The following is an 11,942-nucleotide window of genomic DNA, read 5'->3' as shown; positions in this document are numbered from 1 at the left end:
CGTTATAAAAGACTTTATACAGGAAAAAACAACAACAATAAAGGTTGTGTTTAAAATCTTTTAATATAATGCACAATATATTACACTGAGGAAATAAAACGTCAGGTCTTTCATACACAAATGAGGAAAAGAAACTTTAATGAAACTCTGCAGGTTTAGTTTTTTCTTTTTAAATCTGAAACTGCGTCCTCCAACAGTACAGGCGTATCGGTGTGGAGCTGAGCAGCCCTGCCCTCCAAAACACAGTGATCGTGCTACTTCATAACATAACAGCATTGGTCTTATCTGGTGGTTTTGGTTTCGATAACTGGGTCGACTTTATAGTTTCAAAGTGCTGGAATCTGCTTCGGTCGACCAGAGTCCCTCTTTTACATCAAGTATGGTCAACAGTAATGACTGTGTAACAGAGTTTTTACCAGCGGTTACACTGGAGAATATACTATTACTGAATCATAATAATAAAGTGCATCAAACAAAATAAAGCTCTCTTAAATAATAAAAAAACAAAACACACCATGAGTAGTAAAAACACAAATTAGAAGAAGACACAGAGGATCAGTCGATCACATCAGCAGTCAGGGACTGTCGAAGGAATAATTATATTGCCTGTAAATGAATCTCGGTCAAGTGACGGAGAGCAGACGAGTCTATTTCAGAGGTTAATGCTACTATGACGGATTGCAAATACTTCAGTCAGTTTTCATTTAACAGTGATCAAGTACCAAGGCACAACAGCTCATCGCTAAGTCACATAACACAGCTGAAACTGCGTCACGACGAGATGGTTTGGATGCTTTTTCTTTGAGGCGTTTGTCGTCAAGGTAGCAGGCTTTTTCAACCTTAACGCCAGAGTTTCACAACAGAACCTTTTTTTTGGTCTCTCACAGCTACACAGAGGGTGGGATGGACAAGAAATGGTGGCATAACTGAATCAGTTAAAGTATTAAAGTCATAATAGATAGTCTATTAACAGAAAGTCAGTGATTCTAAGTGGTTTGTTTACTGAAAAGTGATATTCTTAAAATCTGAATATAGTGAGTCTCCTAAGAAGACTCTTAGGAGTTACTGATGCCAGACCAAATGATTGGTTGAAGAAACAACCAGCAAATCATTCAATAATACAAAAAACTGGTTGTTGATTCTCTGTTATTACATTATTACAACTGTGCAGAGGCCAGTGGTGGTCTCCACATGAGGTCCTGAAGCTGAGGTTGGAAAAACTCTGCACTTAACACACAGGTAGTGTTTGACGTCACCCGGTTTGACAGGATGTTCCAAGAAAGAGGACTGACGAGACTCTTCACAAACTGCTTTCATGGCACTTAAATATAATGACCGTAACAGAGGCGTCCTTAGCATTAGGGAAAGCTTTAGTCGTGCCCACCGACCAATCAGACTCCAGTTAAATGTGCCACATAAAACCCAACGACACAGTAAAGCAGGATTAACACCTGAACGCCAAAAGGAAAACCTCAGGAAAACGAAATGCATATACAGTAGCTACTTACTTTGAAACTGGCAGAGATTATTGCTGTTACGTGAGTTCTCACTGAAAGACGGTGACGCGTACAGGTCTGTACAGCCCGTTTTGAGAGGCTCTACTCCACTGCTTATCTGGCAGTGAAAGATTGCCCTACCGCCAATGTACAGTAGAGGGCGGCACACGGACACAATAGGGCGGTGACGACAAACGAAAACCACCGAACAAAAAGATGTGGACGACATTTCTGCCTTGAGAAATGTTCTTACGTCACACTGTGTTGTATTAAAAAACAGAAAAGAAACGAAAAAAACAAAGATGTTACAATTTTTCCCGTTGCAGTCGGTCATGTTCAGTCATGCTGTTCAACAGACACACGTTACTTACTGAAAAACACAGCTCTGCTTCTCCGAGAGCAAACAGTCTTTACAATCAAGGCCGACGAGATCGACCCAAGTTTTTTTCTTTGTTATTCATTTGGTCGTCCAACAATCTGACTTTGCTCTTGTAATGTAACAGTTTCAAATTAAATCTACATACATAATATTTTATGACAGTATGGCGCACTTACAGCTTCGTAACAAAAACAAAGTGCTTCGTCGTTTTCTTGCCCTCATGAGAGTCTGAGATTTTTTCTCTCTTCCCTTTTTATTTATTGTTATTGAATTCTAATGAGTTATGACAGCGGAGTCACTCGGAAATGCTTCCTGTTGTCGGCTGATTTTTGCAGTAGGAGGTTATTTACAGTGTAACAAAGGTGAGTGGTGGTTAGTCTCAGGACCGCGTTTGGTTCGTGTTGATCATGATGTTGGGCAAAGCGTTACGTCTTTTCCTCCAGGTGCCCAAGTCCCGAGCGTACCTCTTAATCTGGTGGAACCACTGCTGGGTGCGAGATTTGTCAGAGGCGCGGAAAACGAAAGACTCCCGCCGGATGTCAAGCACCTCGAATGTGTCCTCGCAGTCCGGATCTGTCGACACCACGCAGTTCCCCAGTCGGATGGGCTCTCTCAGCACTGTGAACTTCCCGCTGCTCTTGTCCTTGATCAGAACCAGCACTCCGTCCCGAATGCTCTCTCCGCCGCTTTCCATCTGATCCCCCCGAGCCACCAGGTCGGCGCACAGTCCCTCAACCGTCCGCTGCGTCCTCACCATCAGCAGGCTCTGGACGTTCTGGAACTTGAGAGCCTTGCTGCCCTTCTTCACCCACTGACCGTCCGCCGGCTGGGACAGCTGGAGCGGCCCCTCCATGACAAATCGCGTGTTTTCCCTCGCCCACCCCACCGTCTTCATCGACACCTCTCGCATCTCGATGTTGATGACCTCCCGGTTCTTGCGGCTGTCGCGGCGGAACGAGCGCAGGGACCAGGTGACCCCGTTGCCCTCCTGCTTGGTCTTCATGTTGATGTGCTCCAGGTGGGACTCGACCCGACTCTTGGCCTCACGGAGACGCGCGTAGTCGGGGTGGCACTCGGGAGTGACCTTAATGATGCGGCTCAACAAAAGTGGGTACTTGGTCACGCGCTGGAGGGGCGCCATAAGGAAGGAGCGCAGGTTCATACGACGCAGGGCTGTGTTGTCATTCTGAGAAACATCCAGGAAGATTCTAAAGAGAGAAGTGAGACAAGAGGACGATGAGAACGGAGACATTCTTACAGTCTGTGTATGTCTTTGGGGAAACTCTTAAAAACTTGATTAATGGAATCATAAGACAGCCTGAGTCATGGGTGAGCTGCAGTTCTGTCTAAAAATATGAATCATTGCAGCTCTGCTCTTGAAATAGAACATCTTCTGAATAAGTGATAACTCGCTGTCCTTTCCATTAAGAATTACACAGCACAGCCGTGGCAGGAACAAGAGAAAGCTCCCACAGCAATTTTGCCATCACACAGAGCCACAGGAAGACCAGTCCTTGTACTTTGTGTGTACCTTAGCAGCTCTTTTTCTTTCTCCAGTGTATTCAGCATGTTGACTGAGGTGGACTGCTGCAGACAGTAGGTCTGAAAGGCGGGCAGCATGTTGACAAACTCCAGAAAGATCTCTCCTATGTACACTGTCAGCAGATCTTCATCTCCCTGAAATCAAACCACAGGAAAGCAACGGCCTTAAAAGTCATTGTCCAAAGTGGTACGTGCAGACTTTATGCTTGGCTCTCGCCTCATCACTTCACACAAGGGTACTAATTAGTGAGCATAGCAGTTATCAGGGAGTGACAGTAATACTCCCAAAAATTATTAGTCCCAGATATACCAGCTGTTTTAAGGTAAACTTGAAACAAATGGTAACTAAGTACAGTATCATACAGAGAGCATTTTAAGACTCATGCGTCTCACTGAGAGAAGCAGAAATGAAACAGAGCTAGGAGAGACACCCTTCAACTGTGATATGAGCGTTGATATTTAGAGTTCTTCCAACAGAAGACGCTTTGCAACTTCCCTGTTTGTGGCGCATGTGCTTGAACAGCATAAATATGTAAATGACTACCTACACATAACAAATGTCAGGGATTTTGTTCATGTCTTATGTGTCTGAAAGAAAGAAATGATCAGCTGATATTTCAGAATACGCACAAACAAAATAAATAAGTAATAAAAGTACCAAAAGTGGCACATATACCGTTTTCTGATGACTCTTTAGACCATAGGTGTCAAACTCTGGCCCGCGGGCCAAATTTGGCCCGCAGCCTAATTACATTTGGCTCGCGAAGCCATACCAAATTATTATTAGAGCTGGCCTACTGGTATTATACAGCTAATATATATATTGTTTAGTATTAAGCTTTGCTTGTTCCATATTCAGTTTTTCAGCAAAACTTGTTTGAGTCCATAAGAAAAGATTCATTCTTAAATCTGGAGGAAGATTTTTTTTTCCAATAAATATTAATGTTCCAGTTTTGAATTTTGGCCCACTGTGTATTTGAGTTTGACACCCCTGCTTTAGACCTTTAGTCATTTGAAATTCAAGGTGGCCGACATTTTTTAAGAAGGCTGTTGGCTCTCCTTCTTTAAATTTCTTTTAAGAAAATTTCTTTCTTTAAAGATAAGTAGAATGATCTTAATGCTTGACCTTAAAGAAACTTATTTTAGTAATAAGAACTTTATTTATGGAGCATTTTTCAAAACTCTGTGTTACAAAGTGCTTTATGAGTCTGGAATTACTTTTTTTCTAAACAATTTGTAAACAGGGCTGTAGCAACAAAGCTTGTACTTTTGTTTCAGACACATCTCCTGGATGGACTCCTGCACTCTTCACTGTTTAACTCTCACCACTGGCTAAAGCTGGCTCAGGATCTTTCTGACCTGCTCAGAAGGTTAGCAGTTTGATCCCTGACTTCTATACTTAAAGCTTACCTGGCAAGACAATGAACTTCAAATTTCCCCTGATGCATCGACTGGAGTATTTGTGTGTGTGTGTGTGTGTGTGTATAATTAAATTGTATGTGCGAGTGTAGTGCTTTGAGATCTCAGTAGAAGCACAACAGTGCTGTATAAATATCAGTCCATCTACCTTGCGTTGTACTATATAAGGACAGAATGCAGGGGGATGATAAGTTAACTGAATTAACTTCAACTAACTCTGATTTATAAAACAGACGTTGGTGACATCATTGCTGTCAAACTTGTTGATGAGGCACTAGGTGTCTCTGGTTTGTTGTACTGTGTTATGCAGACACTAATAGGAGGGTAATAAGCTCCAAGAGCAACACCTGGGCCCAGTGAGCTGGGCTGTAAAAGCTCCCTCCCTCCTGCAGTGACCATGTGACTCCCAGGCTCGGACCAGCACAGCCACAGTGTGTGCTTCAGGTTTATTTTATTATTTGCTCTCCAGCCACCCATGCATGCTCCACACTGCTGACTTTCTGATAAACACACACACTTTTTAGTTTCATTATATTTTTGCAAGTAAATTGTAATTCCCTTCATCTTTTCTCCCTCTTGCTGCTGCAGCCAGTGAGCTGGGCTGTCAGCTAACTAATGTTACTGACTTGTTAGTGTAGTTATATTTGGCTCACAGGAAGATTGGACCAGCCAAAGGGTAAACAGTGCAGAGACACGTGTGCCAGGTTAACCGGTGATTCTAAATCAGCAGCAGGGTTTAGATGCGAGTCTGAACGATTATTTTTCACTCTTTGTTAGAGTGCCCATGGTGTACCCAACCTCTCGCCCAATGTCAACTGGGATAAGCTGTTGAAGAGGCAAATGTTTACAGTTATCAGTAGCACTAACGCTCCTTAGCTTTAATGCTAACCATTGATTTGTTATGTGTTAAGCCAAAATAAGTAAAAAGAAGACTAAAGTGCTCTGTATAGCTGAGACGATGTCCAGAATTGGTGATACTTTACTGCAGGCACTATCATCACTACACAAACAGTATACAGTCACTCATTGTTAATGTAAGCATATTCTTGAGAGCATGATTAATGGTTCCTCTCCTCTACTTGACAATAAGTGACCTTGTTTTCGTCGTCGCTGTGAGAGAAACAAACATTTTTACCTGCAATTGCTTTGAGTGTATACATGTAAATGCGTGTGCTTAAACTTGTGGTTCTGATGTTTGTACTGAATCTCTAAAGTGTACTTCTACATATATCTGAATTTGGACTCAGTAACAGTTAAAAAAAGAAACAATGGCATTTAATGACATTATAAGTGTGACCCTTAAGGTGAATTATGCAACAACAGGAGATGTTGAAATCCGTTTGTGAGCCAGAAGATGCCAACTTTGCTCATGCACAGCTGGTATTTATGTGTGTTGAGAGACAGAGAGTGTGGGTCACCTGGTCAAAGGCCTGATCGATGCTGTCCTGCAGGTGTTCGGTGAAGCGTTCATTGACATCTATCAACTCCTGAACGTTGCTGAACACCACGGCGAGCTGCTCAGCGGTCAGCAGCCCGGCACTCTGCATGGGGCAGTAAAACTCCTCTTTGATGATGCGCAGGTCCTCGCCGTAGCTCGACTCCGTGTTCAGAAACTCCAGGATGGCTTCCTTGCGTTCAATGCGCAGCTTGGAGCAACGTTCGCACATGCGCTCTCCCCGTTCTTTCGAGGCCCCGTCCCTCAGTCCACAGTCCGGACACGGTCTCTGGGCCTCCCAGGCTCTCAGAGAGGCCGACGGTCTCTTCCAGGTGCGGGACAGACCCGGCCCGATGCCGCTGTCCACTCGTTCCACGTCGGCTCCCCGGCTTCTGCGGTAACGGCGAGGCTCGTTGTCCTCTTCGTCGCGCTCATCGCTGAGGCCCACCACTCCGCTGTCTGCACTCAGGCTGCTGATGGTGCTCCAGCGGTGTTGTCCGGTTCGAGTCACGCCCAAGACTGCCTGGCGCTCCTCACCGGGAGGCTCTGAGCGACCACGAATTGCTGCGGGTGCTGGGGAGAGGGATGTGAGAATGATCTGATTCATTAGCAATCAGAATGTTTATGGATTTACCCTCCAGTTTTTGTCAATCAAATAAACGCAGGTTTCTGGGAAAAGGCCAGCAAGGTCATCATTAACATATGTCGTATTGATGGACTTCCTTTGCCCAGCACTAGTGTAATGGGTCTTCAACTGACAGGGAACATAAGCGGGTAGTTTGTGTGTGTGTGTTTGGTGGGAGGACTTGAGGACAGGGTCCAACGGCCATAATGTTCAGTGACAAGCAAGACTCCAAGTTGCATAAGGGATGTAAAAACAGAACAAATGTATTTCTTAAAAGCCTTTTTTTCTTTTTAAAAAAAAGAAAAATGGGATGGGATGTCAAATGCCAGGCTCAGCTGGAGGCTCATTCACAATTTATTTGGATTCACCTCATGGTGAGGTCAGAGGTGTAATGAGGACAAAGAGTTCTGTAAAGGTGCTGGCATTTGTTCACAGGAAGGAAGCATCAAGTCAAATCCCATCACACAGTGATGGGGTTAGTGCCATACACCATAGGAATATGTGCAATGTTTATATGTTGAGACTGTATACAAAGATAGATGACCTGAAAGTCCCCCAAAAACAAAGCCAAAACATCTCAATCACCTCTTTGTAGATGGATGAACCCCACCTGCTCCATGCTAGCAGACAGGAAATAGGCCTAAATACAAACCATCCAGCTTTGTAGGCGACTGTCACTGAAATCAACTGAGTTTACACATGAGGAGTCGTCAATGAGATGGCAAATAACTGAGAGAAACTGAGGGCTTAAATAGACTGGATAATAAGGAAGAGTTGAAACAGGTGAGAAAACATCTGGAATAAATCTAACTAATGACACAGAGGAAGTAGAACTAAACACAACGCACAGGACAAAAGACTAAAAGAATAAAACAGGAAACAGGCACAGGGAAACGAAACAATAGCAAAAGGTCCAAATTGACAACACTGGGTCAAGGATCCAGGTACCCTGACAGAGACAGCTGTAGTGGACATCACAGGCTCTGATTGCAGGTACGTCTCTAATAACCCCAAAATACACCAATCAGCAGTATTCTTTATAACTTTTGGTACAAAATCAAAGCTGAGAAAAGTGGCTACAATATACTGAAGTTCATTCACACTGTAAGGTTACCTACATAGCTTTAAAAAAAAGTTGAGAGGCCCTTTTCCCCAAATTTAAAGTGCTGTTGCCAGTTTTCTAACTAATCATAAGATAATGTTACCTGCCATTGTGCAGTTACACTCAACAACCCACAGCAGTTGAGATGTACATGATTTCTAAAAATCATTTCAAAAACACAGAACATGGACAAGATTTTAATGTCAAAGGTATTATATCTCTTAAAAGTCAAAGTGATACAGAATCCAGAAAGCTTTACTGACATGTAGGCTTCCAGCAGCCTACATGTTAAATAGCTACCTGCCCCCTGAGTTATGTTTTATTTTATTCATTAGGGTCATTCGACTCGAGCTTGGAAATATTTGTGTGGAAGCAAAGTAGAGGCAATAAATGTAAATGTTTTACCAGTTGTGAAGAATCTCTATTTTGGTGACATTCATTAAAAATGACCTTAGTGATGTTGGCTGGAAAGTTGGATTCAAGGATGAAGGAAGCATCACGTTGATTAGTGTGTGGCTCCTGTTTGCTGAGGTAGATATTTGAGCAACACACACATATTCTTAATAGTTGCATTTTTGTTACAACCCAAACACTTCCAACCAGATTTGACGCATGGACATCCTTTGATGGAAGTTCACCAGTCTGTGTCGTTTCAGCTGCAGTGACACTGAATTTTTTGTTGAAGTCGTCCTTATTTGTGGGATTTTCTTTATCCAAAGTAGCTCCATTTAATTTAACTAAAACCTCAGCGGATTACACACTTAAAGAGGAAGAAGAAGGAACACGATGTGGCACACCTGTTATGCACTTACCACTGTCTCTGTCTCTATCGCGATCTCGACGGTGGCCGTGGAGTCGAGCGGCGGCGGCAATCTTCATCTCCAGCTGCTTGCGCTTGGAGGCGTCGGCCGGCATGGGGTCACTGTAGTGGGGTCGCAGGCGGCACTCACGCTGCGCTCTCACCGTCTCAGCCAGCTCATAGGCTGCGTCCGAGCTGGAGCGCCTGCAGCCCAGACTAGCGTGCTGCCAGTTGGAAAGACACGTGTGTCAATCAAATGGTCGTGTTGCTATAGCAACAGGTGAAAGAGGGCAAAGCTCTCTGAGGTACTAAAGGAGGCAATGACAACAAGACTGAAATTCCAGCTTGCGTGTTTCTGCGTGTGTGTGCCTGTGAGAGCAGTTACCATGCACAGTGTCACCATCTTCACTGGCATGACATCATTACATAACAAATTTTGGTTATCGCTCTGATCCCGGCTTGTAGCACTGACAAGAATCCAAATTTCACAGTCAGTCGCAGCACTAATCGTCTTCCAAGTCTCGTAAAAAGGCTGTAAATTCAGCGAGGCCACGCTTTGAAAATTCTGCTCTTATCGCAACTTCAAACCACCCAGCCTTGAAGATGAGAGATATCCTCCAGATGACAAATTCTTTAGAGGTTAAAGCAAGGAATTCCCCAAACACTGCAGCATTCAGCATGGACAAACACTCCTCGAGTGATCTCTGAAATTCTTTTAGGGTCTCTCAAGCCCCTGAGAATCAACCTGAGATATAAAGTTCAAAGGTCATACCTATAGCATCTTCCTCATCACCCCAAAGGCATCGTCAGCATCCCCTATAACGTCCATATAATGGCTTTAAATTGCCCATTATCTTCCTAACCGTAGACACGAATAGAGCAACTAAATATGACTGAAAGGTGCAAGACTTCCATCGCTTCACACAGCTCGCAGCTATTGGATAAAATGAAGGAGAATAATTCATATTCTACTAAATTATCTAATAACACCCGTTTGTCTGGTAAATGCAGAGGCTGTTAATTTAAAATAAAAGAAGGCAAGAAAGAAGCAAACGCACCTCGACATCTGTTGTCTAAGCTACCTAACAGCTGCTGCAACATGCAAGCGAGGTATGACTCCATGTCAGTCCGGCTCTTCTGTTCTGGTCTGCAGATGCAGAGAGGAGCATGATGCTAGCTGCAGCTGAGCCTGGTGTCAAGCTGCAGCCAGCCAGCCAGCAGAGAGAGAGAGGAGGCACGCAGAGAGCAGGAATGGAGCGCTCAGTTACCAGCAGCAGCTCACTGCTGGAGGGGTGCTTAATCCTCCTTTTTTTTTTTCTTTTACTGCATCCTCAGTCGTTGAGCTGTAGCAGGAAGACAGACCGCTGCATGCTTGTTCTCAGCAAATACCTCTGCATCAGTATATGTGAGGGATGTGCATGTGTGCGTGTCGCAGTCCCCTTGCTTGTCCCAGTCACCGATGAATACCAATAGATCAGCGCGTTTCTGCACACTGCGAGGCAACGGCAGAAAGCAGAAGCAACCTAAGGAGCGCACGGGGAACGCTGTTAAGACATGAAAAACAAAAAAAGAGAGAGAGAAAGAATCCTTACGCATTCTCCTGCTTCCTCTCTTCCTCCTTCTCCTGCAGGTGCTTCTTCGCCAGCCTTGGCTCCGCAGGCCGTTGCCGACGTTGCCATGGCAACGGCGGAGGGCTGACAGTCGGCCGAGGGGGCGGTGATGTCACAGCCTCCGTCCCGGTCACCTGACAGCCTGACGGGGGTCTCGGCGGAGATCTCTGCACTGCAGCTGGTGAAAAGAGGAGGGAGATGGACGTAGAGAGGAGGGGAGGGAGAGAGATGGGTGAAGAGAAGGGTGGGAGATTGGGAGGGTGGGGAGGGGGGGGTGAAAGGGAAGGAATAGAAAGCAAAAGGATAAGGGGGATAGAAGAAAAAGAGGAGGGAACAAGACGTGTGGGAAAGGTATTGAATGAAGGAAGAGGGGGAAATTATAATTCTGGCAGAGCCCTCTTCTGCTTACAGCATCTCTGTCATTCATTACTCCTCAGTCTTCCTTCTCCAGCTCACATGCCTTTCTTCTTCCTGCTATGTCTTCTCCACCACCCACCCAACCACCACCTCCTCCTTTACCCACCCAGACTTCCAAATCAATCCCTCTCCTCTTTTTGTGGCCACCAAAGCCCACCCGCCAACCCTAAGCTCCTCCTCAGGAGCACAGTAATTAGGCCCACCAGCAGACATTAACACCTGAACCCCACGGACCACGGGGACAATGCCTTTTCGCGGCCACGCACAAACACGTGGAGGCATTATAGTTTTCTTTCATTCCTTTGTCTGACAACTGGGGATTCGTTCTTGCTGCACACAGACAGCATGAGATCTGTGACATCCCAAAAAAGCACACAGTGACAAACTGCTGCACAGGAATTTCACTACACTGGAAATTGCATATCCTTGAACACACAAACCACAAATACATGCCTGTGGGGACTTATACGAGCATTTGTAATAGCAGAAAACAAACAGACCAAAGCAAATACAAATCCACCACAAGATGTGCACCTTAAAAGTGGCCAGGGATCGTTGTTGTGATTCACTTAACGCATCAGTGAATGAGTACAATGAGTTTATTAGAGCTCGTTTACACTGAGTTTATTAGGGGACATTTACTCTACGGCCGAGCCATGCAGTAAATGTGCCCTACTCGGAGAATGGACTAAAACAACTTAAAAGCTAATTATACACAGGCGGCACAAAAGTGCCCTCCAAAAGTCGCTATAAAATCTAATGCTGAACTGCACAACTTTACGCCAGCACAAGAAGTCTGCACGTTTATGTGGTCAACCTTTTAACCTTTATAAAGGCTTAACATTCGGACTGGTAGCTGGTAGCTATCTGCAAGCTTCATAACTGGACCCACTTGTAGTTTCGGTTCCTTGTGAAACATTTTTAATATTATTATCTGACAAATAACTTTGTTTCCTGTGTGGTTAATTTTTCTAACAGTTTGTTCAAGATTAAATTTTAGTAATATTTGAATGTGCTAGCACTGATTAGCAAGTATCTGTGTCTGTCCGATACTGTCTTTGCATGCTACTTGCTAACCTAGCTAGCAAGCTAGTTAGCTGACTAGCACTTTCTCCAAA

The 11,942-nt window shown here is 44.4% G+C and overlaps 1 protein-coding gene across 3 annotated transcripts in view; it reads right to left on the bottom strand.

The window, feature by feature from the left end:
* Positions 1-44: 44 nt before the first annotated feature.
* arhgef49 (Rho guanine nucleotide exchange factor 49) overlaps positions 45-11,942 on the bottom strand; it is a 73,018-nt gene continuing 61,120 nt past the window's right edge. For all 3 annotated transcript variants that reach the window (XM_026143682.1, XM_026143681.1, XM_026143683.1), the window contains exons 4-8: positions 10,390-10,585; positions 8,811-9,021; positions 6,255-6,844; positions 3,407-3,552; positions 45-3,083 (exon numbers count right to left, since the gene is read on the bottom strand). In XM_026143682.1, coding sequence (XP_025999467.1) covers positions 2,255-3,083; positions 3,407-3,552; positions 6,255-6,844; positions 8,811-9,021; positions 10,390-10,585 — 1,972 coding nt within the window. In that variant the 3' untranslated portion in view covers positions 45-2,254. The remainder of the gene's footprint in view (positions 3,084-3,406; positions 3,553-6,254; positions 6,845-8,810; positions 9,022-10,389; positions 10,586-11,942) is intronic.

This window comes from Astatotilapia calliptera, chromosome 16 (genome assembly GCF_900246225.1).
Source record: "Astatotilapia calliptera chromosome 16, fAstCal1.2, whole genome shotgun sequence".
NCBI lineage: Eukaryota > Metazoa > Chordata > Actinopteri > Cichliformes > Cichlidae > Astatotilapia > Astatotilapia calliptera.
This window is presented reverse-complemented; position numbering and strand designations above follow the sequence as displayed.